The sequence below is a fragment of the Parus major genome, chromosome Z (genome assembly GCF_001522545.3).
Source record: "Parus major isolate Abel chromosome Z, Parus_major1.1, whole genome shotgun sequence".
In the NCBI taxonomy this organism is placed as follows: Eukaryota; Metazoa; Chordata; class Aves; order Passeriformes; family Paridae; genus Parus; species Parus major.
In genome coordinates, this window is record NC_031799.1 from 588,329 (window position 1) to 609,202 (window position 20,874).

Here is a 20,874-nt window from a genome sequence, read left to right on the forward strand (position 1 = left end):
GGGAAGGGAAGGGAAGGGAAGGGAAGGGAAGGGTGTTTGTCCTCAAAAAGTGCTGCACTGCCTCCATATGGCCCCTTCTTCAGCCACATCCTGGTCTTTCTCATACATGTTCTGACCAGCAAGCCTTGGCTGTTGTTCCCAACAACTGATCTTGGTTCTTGGCTGGCTCCACAGCTATCCAGCTCTTGGTGTTTGGGATATACACATTAGCCCCTCACCTTGTGGGCTTCTGCAGAGCCTTCAGGTGCTGAAGGGGACCTGTTGCCAAGGGAGGACACCACAGCAGTTGCTGCTTTTGCTGGTCATGTATCAGATCTGTTGATGGAGGGAGCAGAAAATGTTGGGAAGTGCACCCAGAGTAGTTCATTTGCCAGAGCCTGACCTTCCCAGGGTTCTCCCTGAAGGCCTCCATGGCTTGTTGGCCTCCTTGAGGAGCTGTCAGATTGTTTGGAAAAGCTTTTGCTGTTGATTTTTATACCTTTAGCAGGCTGTTCCCAAGTTACTTTTGGCTCAACTCAGTCTGGTTTAACATTGAACTTGCCAAAGCTCATATATGTCTTTTTTTCCCTGATTTGGAAAAGACGTAATCTTTTTACGTTTTTACATTTAGTAGTCTTCTTTCTCCGTAGTTGAGTGATGGTATTTCTTTGTCTGTTCAGCGTCTCTAACAGAGACATCCCCTCTAAGCCCTCATATGGTGACTTGAAGTTGTCTTGTTGCCACCTAGGAATTCTTAAGCTGAACCTGTTTTCTTACCAGTTTCTTAATCTTTAGGGCAAGTGCTATCCTGAAATTGCTAACAAGGAAAGTAAATTCCACTTTGATAAGAAACTTGGAAACTGGAAGAATCTTCTGAATGTTTTATAGTTAAAGCATTTGAATTACGAATTGTGGATGTATCTATGTGGAAGACTGGTGTGGGTTTTTGTTTTTAGGAAAAAAATCAGATCATAGAAATTGTAGAATCCTGTAAGGGCTTGAGTTGGAAGAGACCTTAAGAATCATTTTGTTCCACCCTCCTGCCATGGTCAGGGACACCTTCCACTAGACCAGATTGCTCAGAGATCCATCCAGCCTGGTCTTGGTCATTTTCAGGGATGGGGCAGCCACATCATGGCCTTGGGACGAAGATTTTTTTTCTTGTCTGCAAAAGAAAATAAAGTAGATAGATGTTTCAGCAGTAGAAGGTTTCAGCAGTTTACTCTCAGCTGGAAGGTAAATCTGGATCAAATTAATTCAAGAATGAGAGATGTAGACGCCACAGCATTTGACAGTTATTTGGTACTCACTGGTTCTGTGTGTGGATGTGTATGTATATAATAGAAGAACTATAAAATAAAATAAAATACAGACTATACAGAAAATATGAACGTACCTACATTTAATAATATAAATATATATGACCCAGTGTACTGTATCTATATATTTAGTGTATTTATACAAAAATATATGATCTAGGTATCAAAATACCTAGAAACATAAAAATGAAGCAGATGAGTTACATATGAGAATAAATTGTTTCATAAATCTAGACTTTATTATATCAATATGACATTTAGTTAGGAGTCTACTGTTATACTGTTTACTATTACAGTTATACTGTTTGTGTGATAATTTGTAAGATTCCTACTTAAACAACTTGAAGTGGTTTTATAAGATGTATATACAGCATATACAAATATGACAGATGTAAATACATTAAAGCAAACGTATATGTAGAAATGTAGATAATACAAAATATAAAAATATTCCTAGGAAATAACTGTTTTGGCTTGCATAATTTCAATTCTGGCATCAGGTTTATCCATCTAATTCACTGCTGGCTTCTAATTTCAGCCTGAATAGTTTACATTTATTGAACTGCTTCTCTCTGCAATTGTCATTCTGAGAGGATCTGTCAAGAGAATATCTGTCTTTTTATGTATCTGTACAATTATATCTGTATAATTGAGTATGTTCTATATATCTGTATCATTAGCTAGTTTTATGTAAATATACAATGAGTGTGTAATCAGTCCCAGTGTGTATATAATCTGCTCTGACTCTCTTCAGTGGGTCAGAGATCTCTTAGGAAATTGGGACATCAGCTCAGGAACAGCGCACATTCAGGCCAAGGGCATCAGGATGTAAAGGCCCTTATTAAGTAGAAAATTCTCATTTTTATAGATAGGGGAAAAAGAGGAAATAACATGCTTGAAGCTTGGCTAAAATTGCACAATCAGTTGACATTGCAGCTGGGAATAAAATTCCAATGTCCTGATCTTTATCCTCATGTTTTAACTGCTGGGCCTTGCTTCAAGGTTAATAAAACATGCTGTTTGCATGTGATAATGTGCTTAGGATTCCCACTTACCAAACAATTTCAGGTGATTTTATAAGATATAAATAAAGCACATAGGTGTTTCTCATTGTCTTATCTTGCTAATTGTAATTGTTTTGCAAAAGGCCTGCTCACAAGACCCTGCTGTTAGCTCGTGCCAAACAGTTCGGTGGCATTTGTGATTTTCCATAAAGTTTACTGAGTAGTTGTTGTAGGAATGTGGAGTGAGTTTCATCCTGGCTCCAGGATGAAGAGGCTCCAGGGAGAGCTGAGAGCCCCTGGCAGGGCCTAAAGGGGCTCCAGGAGAGCTGCCCAGGGACTGGGGACAAGGCCTGCAGGGACAGCACCCAGGCAATGGCTTCCCAGTGCCAGAGGGCAGGCCCAGCTGGGATATTGGGAAGGAATTGCTGGCTGGGAGGGTGGGCAGGCCCTGGCACAGGGTGCCCAGAGCAGCTGGGGCTGCCCCTGGATCCCTGCAGTGTCCAAGGCCAGGCTGGACAGGGCTTGCAGCAGCCTGGGACACTGGAAGCTGTCCCTGCCCATTGCAGGCAGGGTTTTGGAATGAGATGGTCTTGAAGGTCCTTTTCCACACAAATCATTGGGTGATTTTCTGAACATTTGGGATAGCAGAAATGTTTTATACAAAAATATTACAGTATTCAAATTATCTACTCAAAACCTGGTAGCCTAAAAAGGATGTGTCTTCACAGGGGGCAGCTGCTGCTGATGGAGGCTCACAAAGCTTGTCTACGTCATAGGGCTTGCCTGGGGTACCTTGGGATTGCCATATAGCTTCCACACAAGTGAGATCTACGTGGAAATCTGAAGGTGGCGGTGCCAGGTTGTCACCCTTGTGGGCAATTGGGCAATTGTGTTGCTCAGCTTTGCTTTTTTAACTCCTTGATTGATCTCATACAGAATGAGAATTGCTTTGTACGTTATATTAAAAATGTACATTAACTCCTCTTTCTCAGGCATGGGCATAGCCCGTGTTGTAGGTGATGGCAGAGAGGCAGGAATGGTTTATCCTCACTGTTTCCTAACTCTGCTCCCAGAGACCAAGATTATTTTCCCTTTATGGCTTGGAACTATTACAAAATGCTTAGGAACAGGAAAAGCCCAGAGGAATCCCTTGTCCCGTGGTAAAAACATTTTTGGGTACTGAAGATGAAATATTACGGAACTGAATGTGTGTGCTAGAGAAAAAATAAAGTGCCTCTAAATATATTTTTTTCATATAAATGCAAATCTTTATGCAATTCATTCCATAAATTGAAAAATCAGTATGTAGAATGAACACTTTTGCAATACTATATATGTAATTTTAGTCTTTAATAGTAAAGTTGATGAGTGTTAGCACATGTTTCTGTATAATTTCAATGTTAACTATCAGTTTTTGCTGGGGAAAAATAGGCAGACAGAGTCAGTAATACTTAGTCAGCCTTTTTCTCCCCCCATAGTGTTCTGTTTTTGTAGTCAGTAAATCTGACACACCAAAACCTTTCCCTACACCATTCCATTCCCTCCACACTGGCCATCGACCCAAAAAGAGAGGCAATTCAGTGTTGGATCCATGAGAGGGCTTCAAACAGTGTTCCGTGAGTTGCAGCCCTGTTTTGTTGGTGTGTCTCCAGCCGTGGTGTCTGGTGACAGAAACGTGTTCCTGTCTGATGCCGCTGGAGTTGATGTCAGTGCCGAGAGCGGAGCCAAAGGGCAGGTGCTGACATAAAACAGCTCGTCAGCCTTGGCAGGAGCTCACGCCCCGCTCTGAGAGGGAGCAGGGACACTGGGTTCTTTCAGCTGAGGAGGCATTTTCTGCTAGTCAAGATAATGAAAAGTTTTGCCTGTGGCATGCTTGTTCTGGGGGTAGGACTTCATTCCTCAGCGCTGCTGCTTTCCTCAATGCTTCATCATTAAAACTGCCACTTTAATAATGTTCATATGGCTGGAGCTGGTATTGATGCCTCAAGATAAGCTTATAGAGCACTTTCTGTAGTGAAATCCAATTTTCAGTTGCTCATAATTTTTTTTCAGACTTCAGTTGTTTGTCATGAAACTTTTCATGCTGAGTATCTTCCTTAGGCTTTTTTTTAGATTTTTTTTCTTTTTTTTTTTTTTTTAAATCTTTTGGCACTGCTTTAATTGAAAACAGTTCTTCTGTTTCTGAGAATGAGGTTAGGGAAAAATGTTACTTAACCAATGCTAAATTCTTACATCTGTTTTATTGAGGAGTTTTAGAGCCTTCATGCCTTGGAAAAGGCTCTTGAGATTTGGGAAGTGGGACTTAGGGGAGTGAAGCTGTGGATAGAGATGGGCCATTTACAATCCCCCTTAAAGTTTACTAAATCTGGCCAAGTTACAAGGTCCCAAAACTTGCAGTTTGCATACATTGAGCAGAAACTTGTTGAAAAACTGGCAGTAAAATTGTCTGAATGTTTGAGTTTTCATGAAGCATGTTCCACGGAGTGTCGTGCCAGTGAGGCTCGGGATGCAGCACCTCTCGTGAGCTCCATGAGCCTCTTCCAGGGTCTAGTGGGGGCCTTCCCTGTTCCATGCAGTTGCTGGTGGACCAGGTTTCGAGCAAGAGAATTAACACTTAGAGTTTTCTTTGTCCTTGGAGTGGCAGGTAGTGTAGAGGAAGAAGTTACCTCACAGAAACAAAATGTTCCTCTTAAAGGAAAAGTAGGGACATGCTGGGTTAAAAAATAACATGCCCATTGCTCTGCGGAGATGTGGCAGGCCTCCAAGGAGCGTGAACATGTCTTCTCAGGAATAAGAGTGGCAGACAGAGTATTCCTAAGCTGTGTAACTGAGTTTTTCAGCTGTGCTTACATTAGGAGTTCTATTTAATTGTTTTTGAATGCTCTCCTGAAGGCTGATAGAGAAGGTGTCTGGAATTGCTGCAGATACCAGTGGTGAGGTGCTTCACAAATTTGGAGGAGTAAAACTTAGGTCTAGGAGGGAAGCAGCAAGTCTATGCTGACTTTGCTGTGCTAGCTATTCCTTGTTCCTCTCATGCCACAAGAAACAGGTGAATTGAGTGCCTGCAGTCGCAACAAGCCTACAGGAACGGTGTGCTAAACTCACTAGCTGATACAAAAATCTCAAACAGCTCAGGAAAAGTAATTTCTTGGATGCCTTGACCTGCCTAGCAACTTTACAGGTCATTTCTTTCATTGGTTGTTTGGATTTCTTCTTCCCCCTTCCCACTATGTGTGAGGATGAAATCTTCCTGAGGGTCCTACATCAAAAGCATTAGTTAATATCGATACCCTGATTAGCATGATTTAAAAACAATACTGCCAAGATGGTTGTTTTGTAACATGTTTCTGTGTTTGTTTCTGCCTCATATTTTGCCTGATAGAGTCAATAGAAGAGATTACTGGAAGTTCTACAATTGGTTGAATTACACTCATTCACTGTGCTCCCTTGCATTCTAACAAGAACAATAAAGTACCGGGATGGTACCCTGGGCAAAAGTCAGAGGACTTTTTTCTATTTAAAACAAAAAATAAACAAACAAAAACATTTTAAAATAACAACCTGAACAAAATCCCTCCAAGAACTAACCTTCTCTCCCCCAAACCCCACCATTCAACAACTCCTTTTTCATGTCTCTATGTGAACTTGTTGTTGGCGTGATGTTTGCTGTTCCAAGGTTGATAGAGGACTGAGTCAGACAATTCCTCTAAAATTAAATCCAACACTGGGTGGATTTGCAGTTTTTCCCACATTTCTCATTTGTTTTCCTCTCTCTCACTCTCTTCAAGCTTGCATTTAGTTTCCTGGGTTCCAAGTAGTCATAATACTGTGGTATTGTGCTCTTGTATAATACCATAAAACCTTTATTTATTTTTTCTAGATATTGTGGTCACATTTGCAGCTTCAGTTATACTGGACAGTCTTCAAATGTGCCGCAGGAATATTGTTCCATGTCAGAAATTGTATCACTTCTGTCCAAAGGAGTTGAAATAGGTATTGCCAGCAACAGGCCAGGAGTTGGGCTAATAAAAATGTGAAGATTCCTTTCTTAAGATGTTCCTCTCCTGCAGTTATTTTTAATACATTTCTAAAAGTGAATTAATAGTTTATTAGAGTTATTCCCAGGCTTATTTGGCCTTTGATTCAGAAGTATGTTATGTAATTTTCTTTACTTAATTCTTCAAGGTATGTCTACTACTCATGTTCCAATTACATATAATAAAAATGTCATCAGGGATTTCCAGCTAACAGAGCTATTCTGTGCTTCAGCATCTCTGGGCCAGTAAGAGAGATAGACCCCATCTGGAAGTGTTAAATTTATCATTTATCATGGAATCATCAAGTTTGGGAAAGATCTCGAAGATCATCAAGTCCAACTGTTAATAATACATATGTGTGTGTGTGTATATTATTTTACTGAGTTTACACATATTGACTTTGTTTTTGAAGGTTTTTTTTTTAGTTTTTCAGATTAAATACTTTTTTGGGGTGTCTTTATGCATTTCTGATTCCCCTGTGCTGAAGAGCTTTTATGAGGATGCAAGTCTGCAGCTGAGTTTCATGATCTTGGGAGAAAATGATTGTCTCCTTATTTTAAAGTTCAAAAAAAAACCAAAGCGTAATAATGATGGGGAAGATGGGGTTCCTGCCCTGAGGAAAGCTTCTATCACTTTGGATTTCACAGTAAAGATCTCCTGAGATGAATGAAGATGAATGGTTTAAAATTAAATAAACACTGTTTTTGTAGTGAAATGAAGGATATGCTTATTTATCAATCTATGCAATTTACTGTTTGCAATCTTTTTCAGTTCCATGACATTTGAAAGGTTGTGCAAAGTATCGGAGCTGGGATTAATTGCAGGAAGCAAACTGGAAAAGACTTTAAAAGAAAGGAAAGAAAAATGTGTGTATGTAATTTGGCTGGGCAACAAAGGAGACCTGACTATGTCTTTTATTTAAGTGCTGTAAACACTGAACTGGGGCAGAAATGTTTTATGGTATTACATAGAACCACTTAAAGGAATAAGTAGATGAAGCTGAACAAAGTAATGTTTAGCTGAGTATTAGGGGAAAAATCTTAACATTGAGGATTATTAGATTATGGACACACTTCCCAAAGGACGTGGTTCAAGCTCCATTACTAGTCCCTTAAAATTAGACTGGATGGAATAACAAGCTGTATTGGGGGGAACAGTGTTGCATAGATAGGGAATGGATACAGTAACCTAATTCATCTTTGCATTTCACTTGCTTCCATGATTCATTTCCTGAAGAGCTGCTTCCAGAGTGTGTTAATGACATCACGGCCCCGGGCACCTCAAACTCATCAGTGCTTCTCTAGCTTTGGAGGGTTTATGTGGAGATTTCCTGGGCTGTCTTTCCCCAGTGGCTCCTCCACCCCAGCCATTCCCTGTGGCTTTCCTGTCCTGCTGCAGCACTGGGAGCACCAGCGACATCAAAAAGTCAAGAGCCTGGGATGTATCTGAAGTGTGTGGGTACACAGAGACATGAGCTTGGCTGTTCTGGAGAGGCTGTGACCAGGAGTGGGGCAGCCAGGGAGCTGGTGTTGCAGAGCTTGGCTCCACAGAAACAACTACCTTCTGCTGTTCTTGGCAGGGAGGATGAAATACTGGTCTCCTTTACAATAGTGTTATTAGGTGTGAAAACCCTCAAACAATTAAGTCATACTCAGTCATGTATTTCAATGAGCCAGTTGAAATCTATGAAATATAGAGCAGTTGTTCTGTTGCAGTGATTTGTTGAGAAGAAAATAACTTGGTTTTTAAATCACTTCTATAATTCTTTTTAACATTTAAAGAAGTAATCTAAAACATGCACTTAATCTTTCTATAGCATTTCAGTCACTTTCCTGTAGTATTTAGGAATTAAATACTTAAAATATAGTAGTAAAACAGGTGAAATATAACACAGCACCTGAAATAAAGCCATGGCAATCATCTGTGTAAATTATGTGGCTTTGACCTTGCACTAAGGACTGAGTGGTAGTTCGATGGGATTTTAAGCCTGAATATGCAGTTCCAAGTGATCACACATTTACTCTGATACACATCATCTGCCATTCCTGTGTTCCAGACAAGAAATGGAGTGAAGATGGACTGATACATAGCTGTAGTCTCAAAATGCTTTTTAATTTAGTGTCTCCCACAAGTGAATTCTTTCTGCAGCCTGTTGATGACTTAGAAAGTAGCTAGCCTACTTGTATTTAAAATACAAATTTATTTTGCTATACTGGGTGACATCCAGAAACTATTCATTTATAGCTGTTTGTAGAAATTCTCAAGCTAGTTTAGGTTAATCCTAATTAGTTAGTCCAATGCTGAACAATGAAGACCATAAAAAATATTGATGAAAATTTAATTTATTTTTTTTTGCCATGTATATTACCATGCCAGGTGAAATGATACAAAAGCCTATCATTTATGAGAACTTGTGTCAGTTGAAGAAGTTATTGCAATTGAAAAGTGACTGCAAACAAGAAGTTACTGTATTTAGGACAGCCATTTTTGTGCCTCTGAGTTTTTACAATTTTGCTAAAAAGCCTGCAGTCACCAGATTGACTTTTTCAGTCACAGGTTGTAGTTTGTGTGTACATCAGTGTATTTATGCTACAGATGAGTTAAATGTTGCTCGAGAGTGGAATATTTAACACGCAGGTTCATAAACCATGTAAAAATGATTCCGTATTTCCTATACTTCAGCTTTGCTAGTTTCTTTCTGCAATGAATCCTCCCAAATCTGCAGTGGGACTTCCTTAAAATTAATGTAGCTGCTGTTTTTATAGTCAAGTTTTATAGCAAGTGTACCCTGGGTTCCTCACAATTTGGGTTTAAGTTCCTCTACTAAAGATGTGAGATGTTGAAGATGTGCTTTAGAAAGTATAAAATACCCCTGATACAGCAGTTGCCTCAGTGATCCCTGTTCACGATTCCATGGACCTCTTTCTCCTCTCCCATTCATTATCACATAACATCCCTGTGGCAACTTGAGAAATTACTTGCATGGAAAAGTAATCGTAGGAAAGTATTTATGTATTTTTAGCTTTCTTCTAACACAATGTAGCAGCTGGAAACAAGGACAAGAGCCAGCACAACGTGAACTGCCAGCTCTCCATGGGCCACCAGAAAGTGTTCTTCAGACCACAGTGTGAGAACTATTGAATTGACTTAAGAAATGTGACACACATAATAAGCGTTAAAAAAACAACACTCAAGTTCCCAGTGCTGCTGCTTGAGTGTAATAAGAATTAAACAGTAATTGTAATGTTTTTTAATAATACGTTATTTACTGGTTTTGGTGGAGGAACTACATGATGGTATCAATTAGATGTAATGAAAATCACTTTTGCTTCAATTCTTCATCATCTCTATTTAGTGATGCCTTGGATGCTGTTACAGTATTGAACCATCTTCTGGATGCTGAAAGTTTCAGAAATAGGAAAGCAGAATGTGGAGCTAGGACTTGGATGTATTACTAACCATAAGTTAGATCTGTTCTGTTTTGGGCTTTTTCATTGTGATTCAGTTTTCTTTCTGATATTTAACACTGGCTTTGCCAGCTTCTGTAGCCTCATCTATTTGTGTTCTTTCCATTTTTGCAAGAAGGGAGCAGGATTGTTGTTTTGGAAATGTCAAAATGACAGGGGGAGATCAAGAGACCTTTTGAAGATCTTCATGTCTACTCAAACTCTTGTTTTGTCTTATTCAGTCTCTAAACCAGCCTGGGGAAGCACCTCAAGTTGGTGCCCTCGGCAAAATATTTTCGAAAGTAATGAAAAAGTCATTAGGAGGATGCTAAATATGTTTGAGAGGATGTGGGTTATGTGATGGGGAATGAGGGAAGGATCTGCCCTTCTACCAAGCTCCAGTGAGGAGAGACAGGACCATACTCAAAAAGCCTTTGCCAGTATTAATTGCAATTTAATGCCTGTATTTAAACGCAATGAAAGATGTTCAAAGGAAAGGTTGTAGTTCAGTGATTACTTTAATTGAATTTTTGAGCTACTATTAGATTAAAAAAAACCCAAACAATAATAATTTCCTAGAAAGAAACTTGGAAATAAGTAACTCTAATTTCCTCAACATTAATTTAATGCTCTGTCCAGCATGAGAAGTCAGAGAGTTTGTCTTTTTAGCCTTGACACTGAAGGTTGAAAGGTGAATAATATGTTTTGCAGAAGAATTACAGCTAGTTTAATAACTAATCCAAGAGAGCTCAAAAATCAATTATAGCTCACAGTCGGTTGATCTGCTGACTTAAAATAATGGTAGACAGTGTTAGAAGTTGACTGTAAGATGTAATGCTTTATATGAGTGTAATGGGTTTTTAAAGTACCTTCTGTGCTCTTGGTTTCAAAATGTCTTCAAAGTCAAACTTTGAAATTATTCTTATTACTGTGAAACTATAAATAAGCACGTTTAAACTTTCTTGAAGTAGGTACAAACATGAACCTTATTTGTATCTCATTGTGTAACAGAGGCATTAAGCAGAGATTTCTGCAGAGTTGTATTTGCATCAAGCAACAGTCAGGTGAAAGAAAGCTCTGTTTTGATGATTGTGTCATAACTTCATTTGGCCATTAAGTGTTGTTTCACAGACTGTCAAACTAGATTAAAGTCCTGGGTTTATTTTCATGACTGTAAACTATGTTTCCAGCCATCTTACAGAATAATCTCAGCTTCTCTGTTGCAAAATAACATTGCTCTTATGACCTGCTTTTCTTGCTCTGCCTTACATAGAGTTGTATGAACAGGGGAGAAAAATCTGTGGTGGCTAGTTTGGTGTAAGCAAAGGGCAAAAATGAATCTGTTAATCTGTTTTTTAAGATAAAAGCAGGCAGTTCCTTAGTAAAGTATTCAAGTATTTCCCAGAAATAATTGGGAGAATTTTACAGTTCTCCAATTGACTTCTAGCAGTGTGGTTCCATGTGGGACTGAGTCAAGGAATAAAATTATATCAGTGAATCCCAGAGCTGGTCAGGATGGAAGGGCCCACAGTGGGACATCTGACCCCACTTCCCTGCTCCAGCAGGGCCATCCCAGAGCACATGGCACAGGATTGTGCCCAGAAGGGTCTGGAATACCCCGGTGAGGGAGATTCCTCCCCTCTCTGGTCTCTGTTCAGGGCAGAGGTTGTTCTTCCTGTACACAGGCAGTTTGTGGGCTCAGTCCCTGCCCATTGCTCTGGTGCCATTGCTGGACCCTGGAGCAGAGCCTGGGCTCTGCTCTGACCTCCCTGCACCCAGGGACACCCAGAGACACCCAGGGACAACGAGGGCTGAGGCTCCTCTCAGTTGGGGCTCCTCTCAAGGCTGAGCAGCCCCAGCTCCCTCAGCCTTTCCTGGACACAGAGATGCTCCAGGCCCTTCAGTATATGTGTCACTCTCCACTGGAGCCCCTCCAGGAGCTCCATGTCTCTCTTGTACTGGAGAGCCCAGAGCTGGACACAGTTAGAAGTGATGGACAAATATTAGAGATACTCAACTGAAAGTATTCTGCAGAAAACAGTAAACTGTATAAATGAAATAAATGATCCAAATACCTCAATGTTTGTCTTGTTTTCAGCTTGGATAGAGTTGCAGTGCTGGGTAATGTTAATATCACCCTGACATTTTAGTTGTTGCTAAGTCACGCTTATGCTGAGTCAAGGACTTGTCACCTTCTTATAATCTAGGAAGAAATTCCTGGCTGTGAGGGTGGGCAGGCCCTGGCACGGGTTTTTCAGAGAAGCTGTGGCTGCCCCTGGATCCCTGGAAGGTGTCCCAGACCAGGCTGGACAGGGCTTGGAGCAACCTGGGATGGTGGAAGGTGTCCCTGCACATGGCAGGCGTTAGAATGGATTGAGCTTCAAGTTTCCTTAAGGCACAAAGAGCTGGAAAGGGATACATTCAGAACAGCTGACCCAACTGGTTGAAGGGATATCCCATATTCTGTCATGCTGAGCAGTAAAACTGGGGGGCAACTGCACTGTGCATCACTTCCTCTGTATATTCTTTTATCATCATTATTATAATCATCATTTTCCCTTCTTTTTCAGTCCTATTGAATTGCCTTCCTCTCAACCCATGAGTGTTGTGTTTTCTCTCAGTTCTCTTCCCCATCTCGTGAGAGAGAAGAGAGTGATTGGCTGTGTGCTGTTAAACTACAGCAATGTTGAAGTGACTCTTTTAGGGTTGTGGATTGTTGACTTCATCAGCTTTATAATTGGGACCAGAAAGGTAGTATTTGGTACTGTAGAGCCTTTTCAAGATTTTATAAATCTTCAGAAGCAGTTTGCCTCATGATGCTATTTCAGGTAATCTATCCTTCCCTCCTTTTCACAGTTTAGTGGTTCAGTTTTGAGAAGCCTAGCTTATCTTTACCACCTTCCAGATGTAGAAAGCTTTACAAAAACATCTGGAATTTGTATTTATCTTGTGATATATAAAAAAGTGACAAGAGGATAGAAGTAAAATAAAAAACCTCAAAATGAAAGAAATCCAATCTATATATTGAAACATTTAGTCAAATTTCTCTTCATGCCTGTAATGATGGCAGGCAGAACTAGTACTGTTGCAGCCATCTATGGATATCCTGTTGGCTTTTACAGGAGTTTTCATGGAATCGTGGATGATTTGGGTTGGAAGGGATTTCAAAGCTCATCTTGTTCTAACCCCTGCCGTGGGTGGGGACACCTTCCATTATCCCACGTTCTCCAAGCCCTGTCCAACCTGGCCTTCATCCCTTTTAAACATGGAATTTTCTTCCTTGTATTCTGCGTTTTTTTTTTCCTGTGGTGTTCTGAAGAAGCAGAATCTAAAATATTATTCTGTCCACACTGTATCAGTGTCTATTCTTCTTCAGAATCTGAAAAGAATATAGTAAGGAAAGCTCTAAGGGAGTGTGGCATAAGTTACTTTGTTTTAGTTACTTTTGTTACTGTGTTAAAGAAGTTAAATATAGTCTTTTAATTTTGAAATATGCATAAATATAAAATTAGGTTTAACAAAGTAGTATTTCAGATATTGTGAAAATGCTCCTACATACAGCTAGAAACTTCCTGTCCCTCTGTCCTCCCAGGCTCTTTACCTATTTAGCATTTTTAAGCTGCTCTTCATGATCAGAAAAATATTTTCCTTTAAAATGATTTTAATTTGAGTGTGTTGGAAGCATCAGCCAATACTTAGCCCCTAATGTGACAGTGCTCTTGTAACTGAAATGAATGTTATGAACCTGTTACTTGGGATTGGTTTTCTGAAGGACTTGTCAATACACAAGAGAACTTCAGGTGATTACTTAGGTCCCGTATTAATGTGCAGATTTTTATCAGACAGAGTGACCTCATTCTCCCGGATGGAAGATTCAGATTAATAACAGGTGTTTTTGCCATATCTCTCTTTTCCTAACTGTTGAGGAAAGACATAGTAATGGCAGATGGCAGCCACAGAAGGATAGGGTGGTAGAAAATTAAAAACAAAAACTACATTAAAGTTTAAAAATTATAATTTTAATTTATTTAATATGTATTACATATTAATTAATATTAATTTTAATTTATTTAATATATTATATATTATCATTTTACATGTGATAATTGTACAGTTGTTTCAGGGTTTCAGAAATAGTTTCTTTGCGTGTTAGCTCTCCGGTTAACTCATGTGAGCTTAAAAACTTCATGGTCACCATGATTCATTCTGATAAGAACAGTGATGAAAAACATGGTGATAAAGGGTTATTAATGTAACATGAAAGTTTTGCTAAGAAGGCTGCAATTATAGTACTTTTTATTATAAGAACTCTCTCAAGCTGCTTAACACTGAGTGGCATTAGTTGCCTTGCCCATGACATGGCAGTAATTGCCCTGCAATTGTCCTAATGAGGGGGCATTGTTTTTTTACATAAGCTGACTGTATAATTACATTAGAAGAAAAATTGTCATTGAGTGGCTTGAAATTTTGTAGGGCTAAGAGAAGTTGAAATTATTTTAATTGGTTATACTTTAATGTTTTGCATTCAAATGGCTTACAGGTTTTTATCATTTGCACCTTGAGTCTTGCAGACTAGAAGATTGAAAATGAAACCTTTTTAATTTGTCTGTTTTCTTTAAGAAGGTGTGTTGTAATCAATTCTTGATTTAGGCATTGATTAAAAGAGAAAATAAGGATGAACCTTTTTTAAAGTAGAACTTACTATTTTTTTTTCCTGTATAACTCAAAGCTTTGACCTTTCAAATTAACAGTTTGATGAAATGCTTAGTCTCTGCCATAAAATTTCAAGATGCACTAAAAAATACAAACTGCTAGGCAAGCATTTGGGGATGAATCTAATACTGTTGGGAGGGGCTGCTCCTTATCCCCTTGGAATGAATGTATCAAGAGCCCAGATGTGATAACCATGGAGGTTTTGTCCTTTCCTCTGACTTTGTGCTCCAATAATGCTGAGTCTGCAGCATCCCTGTTTCAATTTTGTTGCTTTTCTCAGTTTTTTTCCAATGCTGTAATACAATCCCATGAGCAGTGGCAAGGGTATAAGGATGAATGGACTTGCTAGAGAGGGATGAGGGGAGTCCTTTAATCCTCCTCTGAAGCTCCTTCTTCTCTAATCAGTATTTAATAAGTAATTTGGGTATGTAGCTGGTCATCTAGTTTCACCAACACTGTAATTAGGAACAGAGTTTCAAATGCAGTAGCTTGGTATTGAAGTTAATTCTTGTTAGTGCTGTAAGTGTGAAAATTTCTCTGCATTTGAGGTCATATCATCGAAGTTTAGGTAGTGTGATGAAAGTTTTTTCAAGCAGCCTTCAGGGACATTACATTGGCTTTATGCATTATGGGTTACTATTGGAGCTGTACATGCACAATGTACAATTGCGGAATCAGAGAATGGTTTGGCTGGAAGGACCTTAAAGACCACCCAGTTCCAACCCCTCCCATGGGCAGGGACACCTTCCACTATCTCAGGTTGCTCCAAGCCCCAATGTCCAACCTGGCCTTGGCCACTTCCAGGGGCAGCTGCAGCTTCTCTGGACACCCTGTGCCAGGGCTTGCTCACCCCCCCAGGAAGGATTTTGTTCCAATATCTAATCTAAACCCACTATCTAAAATAGCCTTGTTTATTAAAATGCGACCAAAATATGACCAAACCTGTTATTTGTTATTTTTTCTCTGCAGCTGGCCTGTGGACAGTGTTCACGCTGGGTGGGGTGGGCAGCAAAGCATCGGCACAGCTGGAGCAGTGCTCCCCTCTGGCCAGCCAGAGCCTGCTGCTGCTGCTGGTCCTGGCCAACCTGACTGATGCTCCAGACATCCCAAATCCATACAGGCAAGCCATCATGTCCTTCAAGAACACACAAGGTTTGTATCTGTTCTTACTTCTGAGCCTGCACGGGTGAAATAGAGTTTTAAGATGCAGTGATTGCTTAGAGGTTCTCTTTCCAAGATTGGTTGTCTTTCCAGCACATGAATGGAAGAGCAGTAATAACACTTTTTTATCTGGGAGTTTTGAGGTGGAGTTCGTCAGCTGCTTTAACTCAATGGTGGGGACAGAGGGAGAATACTTCTTTCTTCTGTTGAGAAATACTAGAAAGCTTCATAATCCTGATCCAGTTGACTTCCTGAGCTAGAAGTTCTTAAAGGTTCCTGCTGACCTTGTTGGTTCTGTGACTTTATAACCTCATAAAATATAGATAAAAATAACCGATAAGTAGATTGGTTATCCAAGAATCTGCAGGAGTCCCCTAAAAATTTGTAGCACTTTTTGTCCTGGAGTCATAGTCCTTGGAGAGATGATAAATAATTAAATTTCTGCCTGGGTTTGCTGACTGTATTCTTGTATTTCAAAAAAAGAAAAAAATGTTTAACTGAAACACTTGCATTTTGATTGAATTTTGTATGTATGGGAGGTTTCATAGTTGTATTGCCGCTTGTCTGGATTTTGAGGAGACAGGTGTGTCAGGTATCTGTAGGTGCCATGTGGCACTGACTGGCAGAGGGTCTTGTTTGGGACATGGGAATGCCCTAACACTGCTTGTTCTATCTAGATAGCTCAGTGTGCAGCCTGTGCCTGTCACAGAATCACAGGATCACTTAGGTTGGAACAGCCCTCCAAGTCCAGCCATTCCCCAGCACTGCCAAAGCCACCACTACCCCATGCCCCTAAGTGCCACTTCCACATGGCTTTTAAATTCCTGTAGCCATGGGGACTCCACCATTTTCCATGTATACTTTATCTATACTTAAATCTCTGAGTCTGAGCTGTGTGGTGTTACCTTTCATTGGCTTTGTGCAGGTTGGCACCATGCACAGAGCTCAGGAGCTGTGTGACAACCTGTGAAGCCGCAGTAATATCCTGAGTTACACACTTTCTTCTGGGGTTGTTTTGTATTCCTTTATCCATTAAGTTTTAACCAGGTTGAGCTCTAAATTAATTCACCATTACCTAGGAAAATTTATTGGGTTGTGAAGGTGGAGGATTGTTCTCATAAGAACAATTCTGAGTCCTAACATGCTTCTTTGATTTATTTGGATACCATTTACAGGTAGTTGAGATCAAACTGTTGATAAAGTTTTTGTTTTGTTCTGTCTTTAAACTGCAAGCTTCTTTTAGTGTTGAATTTTGGTTCACTTTGTTTCATGCCATCAGTAGCCAGTAATGTATTTCATTAAAGCACAGTATACATATATCATTATAAAATTTTCAAACAACTTATTTTGTGTCAAATGTAGCATGAAAAGCTGTATTTTTTCTACATGTGTATGTTGATAGAATGACTTATTGTTTCCCAGAAACTTGTTTCCACTAGCAATACTCGTAATTGAGCTTAAATTTGATTTCTGTGAACATTCTAAGGGGTTTCTAAGAGGAAAGTAATGTGAAAAAAAGAGGCTGGCTGCTGCCATAATATATACTATAAAAGGAAAATTGGCATTTTTGTTAAAATAATTTCTGTAATTTAATTGGACAAAACTAGAATAATTCAGGATAGGTTTTTTTTTTTTGTACGTGGTCTAGGACAGTTTAATTTTTCTGTTTATCCGTTTAATGTTCTGCAGAATATGCTGGTGTTGCTGGTAAGTTTATTTAATTCTGTTTAGATTTTGATTTTACTGGACTTTTTAGTATCCTTTTATAAACTGATAGTGGCATGCTGTAAGTCCCAGTGGCACAGCTTAAACACCCTCAGAAGTGAAGCTGCAAAGTCAAGGGGAGCTTCTCAGCACCTGTGGCACCAAGGACTGAATTGTTCTGTCTACATCCAGGTTTTCCTTCTGAAAGGGAAATTCCTACCCAAAGCAGGAAGGTTTTAAACCAGCTGGTCCATAATCAGATCAGTAATTGAGGAAGGCCAGGTTGGGGTCTCTGCTGCTCCTGCGGGTGCATGGTTTGGGGGCAGGCAGGGTTTCCATAGCTGCAGGGCTGTGTCTCCTGTGGCTCCCAGCTCCTACAGGAGGGAGTCCTGTTTGCTCCAGGGCCTCCTGCTGCCTCCAGCTCAATGGCTGGAGCTGTCCTCCCCTTGCCCTGGCCAAGAGGAGCAGTGGCTCCCCGGCACTCTGTCTGCTGGGCCCCACAAAACCATTGGTAGCCAGGGCTCCTGCAGTGCTCCTGCAGCAATTCCAAGCACTTTTTCCATACAAAGTGGGTGGAAATGTTGTTCAAAATACTTGACGACTGCCACACTCTTCTGTGCTGAAAGCTACTTAGCAAACTTCAATAAGAATATGGGCTTAAAATCATAGAACTGCAGTGTGCTTTGGGTTGGAAGGGACCTTCAGGATCAACAGTTTCAACTCTCCTGCCATGGGCAGGGACACTTTCCACCATCCCAGGTTGCTCCAACCTGACGTTGGACACTTCCAGGGATCCAGGGGCAGCCACAGCTTCTCTGGGCACCCTGTGCCAGGGCCTGCCCACTCTTCCAGGGAAGAATTTCTTCCTGATCTCTCATCTAAATATCTTTTCTTTCAGTTTAAAACCCTTCCCCCTTGTACAATGGCTATTTGCCCATGTAAAAATTCTCTCACTCTCCATGTTCTTCAAAAGCCCCCTGTAAGTACTAGCATTTTCTGTTTCCACAGGGAATTTCTAGACCTTAGAGATCTGTGCAGATGGACATTTTTATTAAAACTGGTAAAGGTTCTGTGAACAGAAATCTGTTTTATTTTCGCTTCCAGCCCTGGCACAGAGTATATTGTGATTATGAACAAAGTGCTGTTACCTTGAGGGATGTCTGACAATGTCACTCAACCCACCGAACTCCCCACCACACACCTCTTAAAGTCCTGACAGCTGTTCCACTGAGACATCACAGTAATCTTGACCTATGCAGATCCCCCCTTCATGCCATCCCAAAAAGGGGTGGATGGGACATACTCCACCTTAATGCCAGAGAACTAAACCTTTAAGTTTGATGTGTAGGGTTTGGATGTTAATTGTTAATATATTGGTTCCAGAGAAGACCTTATGGCTGCCCCCCTTCCAGCAGCTCCTGGGAATCACATTCCTTCTTAGCAGTGGAAGCCATAAGGAGGGACAAAATTGTTTTATGAAAAAAGCAAATGTTTTGTGCAGGTATGGAGGTTTTACTCAAACTCATATGGGAGGACAGCCTCAGCTTTTTGGCACAACGAAACCTTAATGAGACTCTGTTAAGGTTTATGACCATTGGTGATAAGAGTCTCTGGTGATTTTTATTTCTTGCTTTCTGTGGTGTATTAAATATTTCCCCCAGAGATTCTATAAAATGAACAAATAACTGAATGATAAATGTATTTGTTAAAGATTTTCTTTTATTTCTTTATTTCAGATAATACCGCTTTTTCATCATCAAATCCACACGCTTTCCAGATTAACTTTAACAGTTTATACACAGCTTTATGTGAGCAGCAGAAATCTGATCAAGCCACTCTTCTCTTATACATGCTTCTGCATCAGAACAGCAATATGAGGACCTACGTGTTGGCACGGACAGACATAGAAAATCTGGTGAGTCCTTCTCTGCCTCCTTTGTTCTCATCACGTGGGATTGGCCCTGCAAGCTTGGGTGTCACCAGCTGCAAGTGGCCTCTGTTCTGCAGTGGGAGCAGTAGATTCTGGATCACTCATTCACCAGTTCTAGCTCACTTATTTTTGTCATCACAGGAGTGTGGTGCTGAACATGTCAGTGCAGTCAAGGGTGGTACTGGTAAAGCTACAAGACCGGCTTGGATTCTCTCTTTTTTTGTGCCACTATCATGACCCAGGTCAAACCTGCCCACTTCTGATCATGGTGTAGAGAAACTGGTAGCAGATATCATTCTGTTCATTATTTTATTTATCTCTTTCGGATATTCAGGCCAAAAAGTTGCACAAGCTTGCCCTGTACTTTCAAGAGTAATAGTTAACAAAATGAGCTGTAACTGAACTAACATGCCAAATGTCTTACAGGGTTGACCTAAGACTGAAACTCCTCGAGGAGCAGCTCACAGATTTTATAGAAATACAACTGTAGTGCCTTTTTAGCCACTTAAATAGGATTGTGGTTAATGGCCAATATAACAGACACCTGGTATGGTTTTTGTAGGTTATAAATTAGCTTATGTTCCCCACTTTAGTTATGTCACAAACCACTTCAACAAATCTTACTTATTAAAAAGCATTCCTTTAATAAGATAATGGCTGTCTAGGGGAATTGGTAACAGAATAGAGGACCCTTTCCATTTTAATATTTGAAATCTTGCCAGGTAATTAGATCCCTTGCCTGTTTGGTGGCAGATATAGAGTGAGTTTGGTTTCTGTCCAAGTTCTAGCAGATGTATTGCTAAAATCGGAGTTGATAGACAACACTGTTGGCAAACTGGGGTGAGATGGTTGATGCTGAATTGATTCAAGACTGAACCTGTGTCCACTGCAGATTATGTAGGCAAGGGCTGAGTCATTTTGCATGAATTCTGTGAACAAATGGTCGTGTATAATTTTTGGGGTTGCTAGTGTGTGATATGACAAGTTAACAGCTGCTAACCATAACAATTTGTTGTATCTTTAGAATCACAGAATAGAATCCCAGAAGGGTTTGGGTTGGAAGGGTCCTTATAGTCCATCTTGTTCAAATCCCCTGCATGTGCAAGGATGCCTTCCACTATCCCAGGTTGCTCTAAACAAGTAAATATTAGGTGTGTGCATTGTTTTATAATTATGGTGTCAGATACACTGTAAAGCTTCCAGAAAAACAATGCTGTGCATCTGTCAAAACAAGCCAAGATGCAGGTACTCAGATGCTCTGCAGTGTAAGATATTTTCTTATTATCACCTAAAAAGAAATAGTCAGAAAATCCCAGAAATTATCAACAACTTTAAACACTTCATGGGAAAAGCTGAAAAAATTCAGAAAAGGATCACTGAAAAGTTGAAAATATGTTTTTTGTGGGTATTTTGATTTTTTTTTCCATACCAACATTTGAAACTGCTCTTATTTTGCTCTTCATGTTGCTTCTTTATAATCTCTGCTGACAAGTTACTGACATCTTTGTCCAATCTTGTTTTCATCGGGCCAGTAGATAAGGATAAGCAGCAACAAACTGAGAAGAGCAGTTTTAATTGCTC

General features: G+C 40.0%; 1 protein-coding gene across 14 annotated transcripts in view; it reads left to right on the forward strand.

The window, feature by feature from the left end:
- DYM (dymeclin) overlaps positions 1 to 20,874 on the forward strand; it is a 210,324-nt gene that overhangs the window by 62,478 nt on the left and 126,972 nt on the right. For all 14 annotated transcript variants that reach the window (XM_015653511.3, XM_015653512.3, XM_033511405.1 and 11 more), the window contains 2 exons: positions 15,468 to 15,650; positions 19,100 to 19,278. In XM_015653511.3, the coding sequence (XP_015508997.1) occupies positions 15,468 to 15,650; positions 19,100 to 19,278 (362 nt within the window). The remainder of the gene's footprint in view (positions 1 to 15,467; positions 15,651 to 19,099; positions 19,279 to 20,874) is intronic.